Source organism: Lontra canadensis, unplaced genomic scaffold, assembly GCF_010015895.1.
Source record: "Lontra canadensis isolate GAN:19392208 unplaced genomic scaffold, GSC_riverotter_1.0 scaffold69, whole genome shotgun sequence".
NCBI lineage: Eukaryota > Metazoa > Chordata > Mammalia > Carnivora > Mustelidae > Lontra > Lontra canadensis.
Genome location: NW_022631063.1, coordinates 7096531 through 7111670, shown reverse-complemented (window position 1 = coordinate 7111670; position 15140 = coordinate 7096531). Strand labels below are relative to the sequence as shown.

The following is a 15140-nucleotide window of genomic DNA, read 5'->3' as shown; positions in this document are numbered from 1 at the left end:
GACTTTCGGTTGCTCAAAAGTTGTACAGTTTCTTCAAGTTAAGCGAAGAGATTATTTTGCTTTTATCAAGTACCACATTAGAGTGATTTTGGTGTGAGTAAAACTATAGCTAATTATCACTGGTTTGCAGTACTTCTCTTTTGATACTTAGGAATGCCAGAGAAAGGGTAAATAAAATCCCTGGTACAATGAAGGCTTTCTTGCTGGTAATCAGCAGTATTTGGTCTGCCTGCAACTGGGGCTGCTTTGTCTGTGAAGTTTTATTTCTATTGACTTCTGTTCTTTAGAATTCAAACATTTGCCTTTATATATCTAATTGCTGAAACTCCAGCCAGGGAAACAGAGGAATAAAGAGTCATTCTGTGGACTAGGATGGCTTGTGAAGAACGTGCTTTTCCTCAAACTCAGTTACACATTTATGCTGCCCAGGAAGCCTTGCTCCCACTTGTCCTCTCTGTACCGCAGGTGAGAAAGCAGAAGCAGGAAGACTAACCCTGTCTTACCTATCCTATCGTGTCCCACATGTACCTTTCTAGTGTTCTTACAGTTCAGGTAGAAGTCGGAGCCCAGAAACCTTCAGGAAACAGAAATTTCCTGTTTAGATCCCCATCATACAAGCACATTATGTTTATTCAGAGACCCAAAGGCCCCTCTCAGCTGTTGCCCAGCTTCTTTGCCCCCTTGTCTAACCAAGTTCCATAGAGTTGTCTTTAATATCCCTGTCTCTGTTTCCTCTCCTTTTTCTTTCTTGGACTCACTGAAAACAGCCCTTGTCCACCAGTCTCCTGAAAGCATTCCTGGCAATGCCACCAGTGACCTTTGTTTTACTAACCCTAGGGACTCCTGTTAAACCCTCACCTTATCAGAGAGGGACTCCCCTGTCACGCTTATCATTCTGTCCTGCTTTATTTCCATAACATTTTTCCCTATGGGACATTTATTTTAATGTCTATCCTTCCACTCTCCCAGAGAAAATGTCGGTTCCATGAGAGCAGGGATTTGATGCAGTTCGTCACTTCTCTGGGACCTCGTACTTCTATAGGCGTGTAGTAATTATTTGTTGAATAGAACATTTTTTAAAAAAGCTGTGGGAATTTCTGCTTCACTCATACTTTTATCTCTTTATCCAGTTCTTAGCAAAGTGTCAAGGAAGGGGGACTTCGATAAATATATGTTGGGTAGAATGAAATCCTATTGAAAAGGAAGGTAGTGCTCTTTGGATAACTGGCTTTTAGCATAATGATGTTCATCCAGCAATGATTTGCCAGTGAGTCCTAATCTATCTGGAACCAGGTTCCTGGTAGGAGAACTGAGCCACACCATTTCTTTTTTTTTTTTTTTCTTTCTTTCTTTTTCTTTTTTTTAATTAACATACAATGTGTTATTTGCCCCAGGGATACAGGTCTGTGAATCATCAGGCTTACACATTTCACAGCACTCACCATAGCCCATACCCTCCCCAAAGTCCATAACCCAGCCACCCTATCCCTACCTCCCCACCCCCCAGCAACTCTTAGTTTGTTTCGTGAGATTAAGAGTCTCTTATGGTTTGTCTTCCTCCCAATCCCATCTTGTTCCATTTTTTTCCTTTCCTACCCACCTGCTCTGCCTCTCAGCTTCCTTACATCAGGGAAATCACATGATAATTGTCTTTCTCTGATCGACTTATTTCGCTTAGCATAATACCATCTAGTTCCATCCACGTCGTTGCAAATGGCAAGATTTTTGTTGTTTTTGATGGCTGCATCGTATTCCATTGTATATATATACCACATCTTCTTTATCCATTCATCTGTTGATGGACGTCTAGGTTCTTTTCATAGTTTGGCTATTGTGGACATTGCTGCTATAAACATTTGGGTGCACATGTCCCTTCGGATCACTGCGTTTGTATCTTTAGGGTAAATACCCAGGAATATAATTGCTAGGTCATAGGGTAGCTCTATTTTCAACTTTTGAGGAACCTCCATACTGTTTTTCAGAGTGGCTGCACCAGTTTGGATTCCCACCAATGGTTTAGGAGAGGTCCCCTTTCTCCACATCTCACCAACATCCGTTGTTTCCTGACTTGTTAATTTTAGTCATTCTGACTGGTATGAGGTGGTATCTCACTGTGGTTTGGATTTGTATTTCCCTGATTGAGCCACACCATTTCTGGTTATGGTTTCAAAGTGGCCACCCTCTTAAGTCCGTGGGGCAGGTAGTCTTCCTTCGGTTCAAATTTGCTTGTTCATTTTGCCCAGATGAGTCATGGAGGTAACATAGGGAAGAGATAGGTGTTGTGTACCCCGAATGAAAACCCACAGCCTCATAGTTCCTTTCTAGAACCAGTACCTCTAAGTCTGGTGCACATTATAAACATTCGCTCACCCATGAGAAGGCACCATACTTCTTTGCCCTATTCCTTGGAGGGTTTGGTACACAATTTTCCATCCGTCTTGTTGCTCAGTCACTCTTACACTAGGGCTGAAGTGAGATTTTTTATTTTTTTAAGAATTTAGAACTACAGGAGCGCCTGGGTGGCTCAGTGAGTTAAAGCCTCTGCCTTTGGCTCAGGTGGTGATCTCAGGGTCCTGGGATCGAGCCCCGCCTCGGGCTTCCTCTCAGCAGGGAGCCTGCTTCCTCCTCTCTCTCTGCCTGCCTCTCTGCCTACTTGTGATCTCTCTCTGTCAAATAAATAAATAAAATAAAATAAAAGAATTTAGAATTACATAAGTCTTTGCAGATTTTGGTGGTAGTTCTGTGCATGGGAAGGAGGAGGTAGCGTAGTTCCAAAATCTTTGCAGAATGTGCCTCTGAGGCAAATTTCTAATTTAGGTGTAAATCAGGTCCCTGTGGATAGAGGAGATAGGGATTTGGGACTTAAGACCCAGCAGTTCAAAGAAAGCAGGGTAAGGAAAACTAGATAACTTAATGTGTTTCCTTTTTTTGGCTTCGGTTCCTCAAAGTGGCTTAGTCTACCCTTGCTGTTAGTACAATTCTTTCAGCCCTTGGGATGACTGTGTTTGCTTTTTCTTCCTAAGGTGCTGAATTGCTATTTCCATTTTATAAATCTTATGATGTATATGCCTTTAATTGAAAGCCATTCAAAATTATTTTTGGGTAGAGACTTTTCTCTTGAAGGATGCTTTACTCTTATTCTCTTGTATATTACTATAGTTCCTTGATGCTAGTCTGTGATGGCACTCACGTCAGGGACTTGAATTTCTGGGAGGGGCTAGAGTGGATCCCCTGCTATTTTGTGGTCTGTTTTTTGGTACTGACTCTCTTGTTTGTTCTGGCCTTCCCAGAAAGCTCTGTTTCCCAGCAGACAGGTTCACAGAATTCCTAGACCATACCAGACTAAAGTCCTTTGTAGACTAGAGCATAAATACAAGTTTGTCTTACCTCTCCAGACCCCAAAAGTGGAATGGGAAACTAAATGGAAGAAGGGAAAACTTTGTTATTTCTCTTGGGTTATTTCTCTTTCTTTTTAAGCTACATTTTTTTAAAGAGTTTCTATTTCCTTTCATTCAATTTCCTTTTGTTTCTGTAACATTTTTTTTTTTTTAAACATGCATTGTGGAACCAGATTGCCTGAATTTGAATTCTGACTCTCCAATTTACTGGTTGCCAGAACTTTTTAAAATTACTTAACCTCAGAAAGACATGTATATAAAATCTATAACATGAGAGTAATAGTACCCACCTCAAAGGGCCGTTATAAGGATGAAAGGAGTTCATATACACCGAGTACTTAGACAAGTTTCTGGCACATAGTTTTCAATATATATTATTGATGACTGTTATTGTCATTGCTTATTTTTGTGGCTAGTACCTGCAGCTAAGTGCTGGTCGCCACACTGGCAAACTTTTTTTGGCAAATCATTCTTTGACAGGCTTAGCATTCCTTAGACCCAGAGTAACTTAAAAGGATGAGGCTAGGACCTTGAAAGATCTTGGGTATCTCAAGCAGGACTTTTATCAGTAATTTCTGGTTTTCCTTTAAATCTTAGCTTAAGTTTCATAATCTACCTTCTAGATGCCTCCCCTTTCTTTGTAATCACCTTTGTCTTCTTTTCTATATGCTTTTTGGCAGTTTTGCCAAATTCTGAGCATAGAATGTATTTAAAGACTTCTTGTCAAGATAATAGAGAAGTAGTGTTAATATTTATATCTTGCTCTGCTATGAATGATTTCCATTCTGGGAAGTCCACGAGGTCTTCAAGTCACTTTGTCCTTCTTGGTTATCTAAACAGAACTATGGCATGGAACTTTCTTGCTCCAAATAAAGTCGTTAGCAGAGAAAAAAATCTTTAAAATCTTCAAGCATTCGTCTTGTATGTATATTTAGGGGAATTTCCCAACTTGGGGGAACAAGTAACATACATTTGGAATGTGGAGAAAGTAAGGAAAGGAGAGGGAAGAGATGGTGTGAGCAAGTGTGTTCTTGCATTTAGATTAAACTTTAGAGTTCTGGGGCTAATTGTTACCCGTCAATCTTTCCATTGAGACAGAACTTAGAAGAACAGGTTCCTCTGGTGTGTGTGTGTGTGTGTGTGTGTGTGTGTGTGTGTGTATTATCTCTTCTGTTACGCTTTCTCTTTACTTAAACTCTTGCAGGGCATTTCACGTACCTGAGGGATTTGCTGCATGGGAAAAGGTTTACAAGGTTAGACTCTGACCTCCTCAGCAAATAAACCAAAAAAGATTTTAGTTATCTCCCAATTCCAAGGTATTATGACTTCTTATTTCCTGGGGTAGATGAAAACTCATTAACCGTTTTGTAATAGAAATCTTTGAGGGAAATAGAATCTGTTCATTTCTTATTTTGCTTAGTGTCAGTGATGTGGAACCATTTCCTCTGTGAACCCTTTGGAGAGTTCCAAGTATTTTCAGTATTTAGCCAAGTCAGGTAACTCCATGGAGTGTTTCCTATGGGCATATACCTGAGTTAACTACACGCAGAAGAGACCAGAAAGCTTGTAGGAGTTGAGGCAGGTCCTTCCTTGGCTGATTGAGAAGAGATTCATTATCAGCGTGGACAGAGACAAGAAAGCTATTTGCTCCTCATTCCGGGTGTCTAACTGCTGACCTCTGACCATAACAATACTCTCCCTGATGACATCAAGCTGGCCTTGTCATTTGTTGGGGGGAATGAGGCGTGTCAGTAAATTTTTATCCTGTCAGTGGATACTGTTGTGGTTCTTCCCTTCTCAGTTTTATGGCACTGGCTTTCAAAAAGCAGAATGGGGAGAACAAGTGATCCACTTCGTGTATTTGTCCCAGATCCTTCGTATCTACCGTAATAACCTCAAATGAGGTAGTCACCATCCACGCTCAAATAAATTTTCCTCCCCACACAGATACCTTATCTACTGCAAAGATGGTTTTTTTCTAAGATCTCTCTCCTGCTTGCTGCTGCTCTTTAAAGGCTAGACAGCATACTGACTCTAGGAGCTATCTGGCTCATGGGGGAGGGTAACTGCTGGCCAGACTCCACTGGTCTCTTGCATCTCTTGAAGTGAGAATTCATAAACAGAGTTGTGTGACCCTTTGAAGGCACATTTGTAATGCATACCGTCTCAGTGATGAAAAGACAGCAATAACCCTCAGCACTAGCTGGTTCTTGGACTTTTAAAAAATAAAATTCAGAAAAAATTTAAAATCTTCATCAGCTATTTTTAAATGCATTCCATTTTAATATATGATTGACTAAATATAATTGGCAGTTTAGGTATTTAAAGACACTTATAGTCCAGTTGAACTTCTGGAGATGAGAATAATTGGGCTGCTTCTTTCAGTATGCAAAAGATGGAAAAGTATCATTTGAGAGTCCATCTTTTAGTAAAGTGTGAGTTAACACAGTACAAGTTTAACATATTTTCAGCACAGAATTTTATGCACTGCTCCTACTTGAATGCGTTTTTGAGACTATCCAAGAAATTACCCTCTACATCTGTGAAAACTCAAAGCAGGTTCTTCAGTGCAAAATTGAGCCTGAAAATGAGACTCTACTGTCTAGTTTTTGATACCTTTACCTTTTCCTCAAGTAAAGAGGAATTTGAAGATTTATGAGAATCGTTATGAGAACAGTCTTTAATGACAAGAAAAATCGGGCCAAGAAAGTATCAATTTGTGAGAAGGAGGATGTTAAACATCATAAAAGGCAGAAGTTAAAATATTTTTGAAAGCTTTTTAACTAAAAAGTTCATCTGTGATAAGTCAGTAACAATATCTAGCATTTCAAGAGTACCTTGAGTAATGGCATCTATTCCCCACACTAAGGCTTGGGGACTCTAAAGTGGGTAGGACAGGATCCTAGATCTTAGAGGGTGTCATGTGTGGTGGGGGAAACATAAACAACCAAAAGAATGAAGCCTTTATTTGGGATCATGAGAGATACCCAGTTCAAGTCTGGGAACCCATGGGGGCGGGACTTGAAAGGACATCCTGATTTTTCCACTGCCACCTAGAAAACCCGAGTTAAGCATCTGTTTGGTAGCATATATGTATAATGTGGTAACAGTTATTGGTGCTTTTGAGAGTGCTTTAAGAGACATGGTCTTTTGAGGTCGTTCTACCCTGTGAAGTGAATTACCCAAATGTATGGATAAAGAAGTGGTCACCGAGAGGATAAGCAGCTTGAGTAAGAGTAAACAGGTACTGAGCGGTGCCCCAGGTCCCAGCCTTCCTGACCTACAAGCCTGTTTTCTTTCTATAGCCCTCTAGCGAAAGGAACAACCCTTCATTTCTCAAAGCACGTGTGGTGGCACACTGGCTTTCTGGGATGTTATCTGCATTTTGTAAAAGAAGGTTCCCTTTGGAAATAAGTTAAATTCCTTCTCATTCCTCAGCTCTGAGCTCATAGGTCACTTCTTCAGGGAGACTTCCCTGGGCTCCAGTGTCCCCCCACTACACATTCTCCTAAACTCCCTGCTTCCTGCATCAGCATACCACCCCCTTTGTAATTTGCAAAAGGGTTGTGTTCGATATATGCTCTGCATTTAGTGTCTCGAATGTAGCGGTCACTTAAGAAATGTTTGCAGAAGGAATGTCTTCATTTAAGATTTGTGTGCTGTTTCCATTCTTTTAGACTACCCGACGTGTGAACAGCTCACTTGTGCCAATGGAGCCTGCTATAACAGCAGTCAGAAATGTGATGGGAAAGTTGACTGTAGAGACTTCTCTGATGAAAACAATTGCAGTAAGTAATGTGTACAGGCTGTGTGGTGGTATGCTGGGGCTTACTCATGCTGGCAAGTTCCACAGTCTCTTCCCGAATTTGCGTTCAGTGAATTCATGTTGGTAGCTTGAAGTCAGCCACGGTGGGAGTATTTGCACCATGGAAATTGGCAAACACTCCAAGTCAGGGCCTTTTTGTTCCTGGAGGATTGGTTGTTAAACATTTACCAGCATGCTGCTGCATAATAAAAATCTCTTTTCAAACTTGAGATAGAAATCTTCCCGTGAAATTAAACGGCTGCAGTGGAACTGAACTTCTCTTTCTGTTCTCCCTTGCTACCCTTGTGACACAGCTAAGGTATGTGCATACCACGAGTTCCAGTGCGACAATGGGGTGTGCCTCCCTCACTCCTACGTCTGCGACCATTATCTGGACTGCGAAGATGGCAGCGATGAGCATTCTTGTAGTACGGTGATTTCCTTATGCTGGGTCGGGTTGCTAGGAGTCCTCCCGTTGTTACTTTCTGACGAATGTACCGCTCTTTTTGAACAAAAGGGTCACTATGTCTGATGGCAGTGGGAGCCAGAAGATCATTTAGGGCCTGTGGCATGAGCTTCCATAGTGAAGCTAGACCTGGAATCCTTTATCGTCCAAGAGTCTGTGAAGAGTTGAAGGATTGCTGATGGACAGTGTGCTTTTTTTTCCCTTAGGCCACAAGGGGACAGGGTAAATTGTGTCACTCGGCTCTCAAATTACCCATACTTCAGGAATGGGTCTGATAACCTTGATAGGAGAGTGAGAGAAGGACTTTGAAGGGAGGGGAAGTTCCCTAAGATATGTGGTCCCAGCTCTCCCCTTTACTTTGAAATTCTTACCACACTGAAATTGGAGGGGTAGGCAAGTCAGTGTGGGTACAGATGGCTTTCGTTGCCTCTGCTTTTTAACTCTGACCCTACTTTTTTTCCCCCCAAGTTGTTGCCTGCAATGCAGCCCACCTCTCACTGTTGCCAACTCTGGACTCATTTTGCTGGAATCTGTAGTTTGAAGTCTCTCAGAGAGTTCTACTCATTTCACAAAATTAGTTGGCACCTTTTTGTGGTCATTTATTTACTGGTATATTATGATTTGTCACCACACCCGTTTTGATTGGTTGGCACCTCTGCCTTGTTAAATATTTTTGATATCACTCTTAACTTTTTATGAGCCATGCCTGATTTCCCTTCTGGCCCCTGGGCTTTTTTCAGTGAGTGTATTAGAGAGAATGTGACAACATGGAACGGGTGACTCAGAAGCATTTGGTTGTGGATAGCAGTTTTGCTGCTTGTGATAAAGTAAGGGCACGCTGGGCATCGCCATGCCTGTAGCACGTTTATCAGTATGCGTTCTTGTGTCAGCCTACAGCAGACCACCTTGTTTGTGGTCTTGAGAAGAGCATAGACAGGCACCTGAGTTTATTTCCTTGACCCAAAGCTGCTCTTATGTTTTCTTCCTTTTCTCCCCTTCTTTGTCCTTCTTTTCCCCCTTTTCTTTCCTGCATCTTTCTGTCAGGATACTTGGCAGAAGTTTAGGCAGTGAGGTGAACTCTGATTTTTCCCAAGCAGTTTTTGTCTTTGGAGTGCAGCTCTTGTTTCTTTCCAGTCTATGAGACCTGCAGAGGCAACCAGTTCACTTGCGACAGCGGCTACTGCATTAGTCAAAATTCGGTTTGTGACGGAGAGAACGACTGTAAGGATAACAGCGATGAAAACGGATGCGGTAAGGAGGAGAGATTCTGACTGAAAAGCATTTTCTTTTTCTCTCTCTGTCTCTTTTTTAAAAGTATTACTTATTTGTCAGAGAGAGAGAGAGAGAGAGAGAGAAAGTGCAAGCAAGGGGAATGGCAGGAAGAGGGAGAAGCAGGCTCCCCTCTGAGCAAGAAGCCCAGTGTGGGGCTTGATCCCAGGACTCTGGGATCATGACCTGAGCAGAAGGCAGACATTTAACCAGCTGAGCTACCCAGGAATCCCTGAGAAGCATTTTCTTTCTTTCTTTTCTTCTTTTTTTTTTTTTTTTAAGATTGTATTTATCTATTTGACAGACAGAGATTACAAGTAGGCAGAGAGGCAGGCAGAGAGTGAGAGGAGGAAGCAGGCTCCCCACCAAGCAGAGAGCCCGATGCAGGGCTCGATCCCAGGACCCCGGGATCAGGACCTGAGCCGAAGGCAGAGGCTCCAACCCACTGAGCCACCCAGGTGCCCCTGAAAAACATTTTCTTAAAGTGTTTTCCAGAACTTGTATTCCTACTTCCCTTGTTAGAAATTATCTGTGTGGATTATCTACGTTAGAAATTATCTGTGGATTGGCTATAGGTTAATTAACTTGGTGGGGAAGAGGAGGCGACTTCACCAGCTTTTCTTAAAAAGACACTGAACTCAATTACAGTATAAATTACAATCTCTTCCCTCTTATCATTGAAGTAAAGTAGGTGGGGCAGTCTGTCCCCCTTCTATAATATATGCGGACTTTTTCCTTTGGAGACTGCTTATTTTACTTATTTTAACTTGGCTTATTTGTGTAAAAAAAGTAGAGTGGGAAAGGAAGGAAAATAGGGGGAAATGTGACTTGCCTTGACCTTATAAGCTCTAAAAATGACTTTACACCTTGATAACAGTTCAGTTCTTTGTTTTCAAATTCAGGTTTTTCAACCACATGGGTCACTGACATCCAGTGGTGGAAGAGAGGCCACCTGGGGAACATGTGAGGAAGAAGTAGGGACTGGTAGTTGCTGGAAAGGCAGCTACTCAGGGAATTATTTTAAGATTCTCTGAGAAGGAAATTCCAGTGGTATCACCTCCTTCACCAGTAGTACCTTGAACAGTTCAGAAGTTCTAATACCCACATCCTAAAGCAAGTATAATGAGAGTGATGCTTGGGGAAAATCCATCGGTATTGGTGTTCCAAGAAGTAGTCTCCCTACAGTTAGTCATAGGTTTTCTTACATTGTTGTCATTTCACTAAAGGAAAAAAAAAAAAATCAAACAGCCCTACCCCCACCCCCAACCCTCTACTGCCCACCCTGGTCCAAAAAAGACAACAACAGATGATAAACTCAGGAATCTTGGCATCACCTCGATAAGTCTAGTTCTGTAATTCATGATTTAAATAACTGAATTTTCTTTTAGGGGTTATTAATCTAGTTTGATAATTTAGGTCCATGTCTCTTCTTACTCCTGTAACCTGGTTGAGAACTGCCTACCTTAGAAAGAGTGGAACTTCCATTCGTCACTTCTTTTTTTTAAAAAATATTTTGTTTATTTATTTGATGGAGAGACAGTGAGAGAGGGAACACAAGCAGGGGGAGTGGGAGAGGGAGAAGCAGGCCTCCCACGGAGCAGGGAGCCTGATGTGGGGCTCGATCCCAGAACCCTGGGATCAGGGTCTGAGCCGAAGGCAGACGCTTAATGACTGAGCCACCCAGGTGCTCCCCATTTTCACTTCTTAGAATCCCAGTAAAAGATCAGTGGTAGAGTTAGCAAGTACCAGTTTAGGTCATTTGTAGACTTCTCTTGTCTATCTGATCTGTATTCTCACTCACCCATGGATCAAAAAGAGCTGGCTCCACCGGTGATATGGCCTGTGATTCTTCTATTCCTCTCCTGCAGAAAGCAGTAGTCACCATATTCGTGAATGCTACCCAGGTGAATGGGCTTGTCCAGAGTCTGGAAAATGCATCCCAATCGCAAATGTTTGTGATGGGACTTCAGATTGTCCAGGAGGAGAAGACGAAAACAATAGCACCAAAGGGCGACACTGTGGTGAGTATGGAAATTTATCGGGGTAGCTTTCAGATCAAGATCTTTCTTTCTCTCTCTCTTTCTCTCTTTCTTTCTCTCTCTCTTTCTCTCTTTCTTTCTTTCTTTGTTTCTTTGTTTGTTTGTTTGTTTCTTTCTTTCTTTCTCTTCCTCTTTTCTCCCTCCCTCCCTCCCTCCCTCCCTCCTTCCCTCCTTCCCTCCTAAGATTTTGTTTATTTGACACAGACAGTGAGAGAGGGAATATAAGCAAGGGGAATGTGAGAGGGAGAAGTAGGCCTCCCAGCTGAGCAGGGAGCCTGATGTGGGGCCCAGTCCCAGGATCCCAGGACCATGCCCCAAGCTGAAGGCAGATGCCCAACTGACTGAGCTACCCAGGTGCCCCAACGTTTCTGTTTTTCTATAATAGATTCCCAAATACAGAGAGTCTCAGTATTTGCATAACTATCTATCCTGAGGCTTTTACTGGCTTACACAAATATTACCATTTCTCTTAGTTCTGTGGGTTGGCTAGGAAGTTCTTAAGGCCTAGACCAGCTCACTCACATGTAGAGGATGTTGCAGTAAAAGCTCAGGTTGGTATCTGCAAGATAGTAGAAAAGGTGAACCTTAGTGTGTAAGCTCTTTTAAATCTCTTCTTAGGTCATGTTTGCTAAAAGCGTTACTGGCCAAAGCAAATCATTTGGCCAAGCCCAGATTCAATGGATTGATGAAAAAGACTCCATCTCTTGATGGGAGGAGCTATAAAATGTTCATGGTTTTTTTTTCCTAAACTCGGGCAGAATGTTTTTAATGGCAATTTTCATGATTTTAAAGATATTGTGGAGATTTATTTCCTGGCTTATACTTAATGGAAAAGTCTTAACCTGGCTGCACTCAGAAAAGAAGCTTCTGGTTTTTGAGACATACACCTTGAACTAGTTTTTATTTTTTCTTTTTCTGTGACTGTACTCCATTACTCTGTCAACTGTGTGGACAAGTGACTGTCCTGTAAGGGAATACAACTTAAGACCTTGACTTCATCAATAGTGCACTCTATAAATTATCTAGAAGTTGTTTAGAAGTAGCCGTGATTAACATGTTTTATGTTATTCTCAATCTAGTCACTTGAGAATTCTTGACTTTTTCTATTAGGTAGACAAAAAGATAGACTTACGACCTGATTTTTCAGTAAAGAGCACTTAAGATGACTTATACTCGCACAGTTAAAATTTTAAAAGGAGTTGTATTTTAAAAATATGAGTTGAGCTTTTCATGCATAATAAAGAAGTAAGGCTTGAAGGCTAATAATTTCTGTGCCTCTACTACATGCTTTCTTAGGTTTTAGGTTTGGTAAAAGACGCTCTTACATTATAGGTACATCAGTCTCGTCCAGAGGTCACCATTCACTTAACAAAGTGTTTTTCTCTGTTTAGATGTGAATTTGTGTTCTCTGCTGAGCTGTGAGTACCAATGCCACATGTCACCAAATGGAGGGATGTGTTACTGTCCCCCAGGTTTTATCGTTGATCCGAATAATACCCGCAACTGTGTCGGTAAGTGACAAGTGGGAGTGTCTAATGTTTTGTCACAGTGCTGTGGCACTGATGGCTTCTGTGATCTCTAGTATCAAGGTGTTTGTGCTTGTGGTTGGGAGTGGCAGTCGTTATAACAAAGAGGGACACAGTCCCCATAGAAAACCTGGACAATATGAAGTTTGAAGTTGGAGAAACTTGTGAGGGGCATAAGGCAAAAGAGTGGTTCTTTTGAGTGAGTTGACCAGCTCCATGGATACCTGTGTACAGCCTGATGAAGGAGGAAGTTCTTTCGTGTTTCCTTCTTAAGTGTTGGGAAGCAGGATTGGTGTGGCTGTACTGGTTTTTCAGTATTAGAATACATCCATGCGGTTGGTAATAACCACTGCCTGAACCCATCCGCTATCCTCCCTGCTCGCCTGGTCTCTTTCCAGCATGCTCCAACCTCCAGCCAGCAACTAAAGAGTGGTTGCCTACGAGGAAAGGATCAGCAGCTCACTGCCCCGCTGACCATAGTAGCCAGTCAGTGCCTGTGCCATGCTGTTTGTTAATTCCCCTGATTTTGACCTCTACTTGAAGCTTCTTGAAGCTTTGTTCAAGGGCAAACACTATTGTTTTCCTTCGTTTGGCTGGCATTGAACTGGATGCTGGTGTACCAAATAGTTCTCACATCTCTCTTATCTGAATCAGAAGAATGATTTCTCCCACTAGGAAATTTTTGATTGATGTGAGCTGGCATTGTGGCCTTCTGTGAGCAGGATGGGATCTTATGATGGGAGAATTACTATGGCCAAATATCAGTTTTCAGTTTTTTAGGATTTGAACAATGAATTTTTACTTCTCTGATTTCTTTTTCCTTCTTTCTGATTTTTTAAGGGGTGGAGGAGGGGCAAAGGGAGAGGGACAGAGAGAATCTTAAGCAGACTCCACGCCTGGTGCCAGCGGACATGGGGCTTGATCTCGTGACCCTGAGGTCATGATCTGAGCTGAAATCAACAGTCAGACTCTTACCTGACTGAGCCACCCAGGTGCCCCTGCTTCTTTCTGATTTTTGATACGTAAACAATAAACCTATTAGCAGGAAGTGTCCAAAAGGGTTTTAAAAAAAAACCAAAACAATTTCATTTTTTTAAAAAAAGATTTTGTTTATTTATTTGACAGAGCTCACAGGTAGGCAGAGAGGCAGGCAGAGAGTGAGGGGTAGAGCAGGCTCCCCTCTGAGCAGACAGCCCGATGTGGGGCTTAATCCCAGGACCCTGAGATCATGAACTGAGCCCAAGGCAGAGGCTTAACCCACTGAGTCACCCAGGTGCCCCGAGACAACTTTGTTTTTACTGGTGCTGTCAAAAAGGCATCTGGAAGGCAACTGTAATAATTCATTAAAACTAAATTTGGTAGGGGTACCTGGGTGGCTTAGGTGGTTGGTTAAGTGGTGAATTTGTGGTTTCACCTCACTCAGGTCATGATCTTGGTTGTGGGATCAAGCCTGAGCAGTGGGGCTCTGAGCTCAGTACAGAGTCTGCTTGAGATAGAGAGAGATAAGTTAATAAATAAATCCTTTAAAAAAATTCAGTTTGGTAATCATCTATGGATTTCCAAAAGATAGATGATTCAGATTTTTCCCAGGGTATTTGTGTTCTTTTGATATTCCTTAGAAATAAGCTATTTTTCAGGGCTTTCTGAGTAAAAACAGACATGGTGTACATGATAAATTCACAAAAGTGCTTCTTCTGAAGTAATTTCTAAAATATTAATATAACTTGGTCAACAATATTGAATTTGGATAAATGTAATGAAGTTATTCAGTCTTTAGTCTTAGCTCATGGCTTCCCACTTGATTATCAAATATCAAATAACTATTCACAGCCAGAAGAAGATTTCATGCCACAAATTAACTCTGGTTTACAAATTGGAACTTTTGAGAAAGTTTATTCCTCAGTGTATTGAGAACCATAATAATGGGGCTCATTTATATGTCATATGCCAAGAAAAATGAGACTTATATATCTAGTAAAGTAATCCAAGTGAGGTTGTCCTTGTGTTCGAAGGAGGCAATTTCAGGTTTTTGGTATCCGGACCAAGCCCAAAGTTTTCTCAGGATCTGATTGCTCCTCTCAAGTAACAGTACAGTTACTTGTTGGATAGAAGACACGTTATAAGACAAGACATGACTATGAGACACGACATGGGCTTTATGTAAGATAACCCAAGAGATTCTGAAGCCTCAGAGACAGTTCTGAAATACTTAAGGAAGCCCCCCAGTTTCTAATCATTTGAAAACTTCTGTAAATAAGAGTGTGACCTGCCACAGGCATTCAATGAAATCAGGACACTTTTTGTGTTTATTACCAATATCATCATTATTGTCACCATCATCACATTGGAGATGCATTTAGGTGATTTGAAAATACTTTTCACATGAATATCCTCAGTTGTTAGGTGGTATTCTGACTCTGGGACCTCTGCCTGTGCTGCCCGGCATTGCTGTGAAAGCAACCTCTCCTTTTCTTCCTAGTGGTGCTTGTCAGTGGGTGTGAGCCTGCTCCTTTGTCTTTGGCAAATGTCAGGCTCCTCCGCTGCCCCTCTCCCCCCATTGCCACCCAGCTGCCAGTTCGATTTCAGTCTTTTAGTTCTCTAGGCATTTCTCCTTTCTCTTAATAGAAAAGGAATTCC

The 15140-nt window shown here is 41.8% G+C and overlaps 1 protein-coding gene across 1 annotated transcript in view; it reads left to right on the top strand.

Annotated features, from left to right (window-relative positions):
• LRP2 (LDL receptor related protein 2) overlaps positions 1-15140 on the top strand; it is a 206694-nt gene that overhangs the window by 51769 nt on the left and 139785 nt on the right. Inside the window, exons 5-9 of the mRNA XM_032880388.1 lie at positions 7076-7186; positions 7518-7631; positions 8804-8920; positions 10807-10959; positions 12369-12488. Of these exons, the coding sequence (XP_032736279.1) occupies positions 7076-7186; positions 7518-7631; positions 8804-8920; positions 10807-10959; positions 12369-12488 (615 nt within the window). The remainder of the gene's footprint in view (positions 1-7075; positions 7187-7517; positions 7632-8803; positions 8921-10806; positions 10960-12368; positions 12489-15140) is intronic.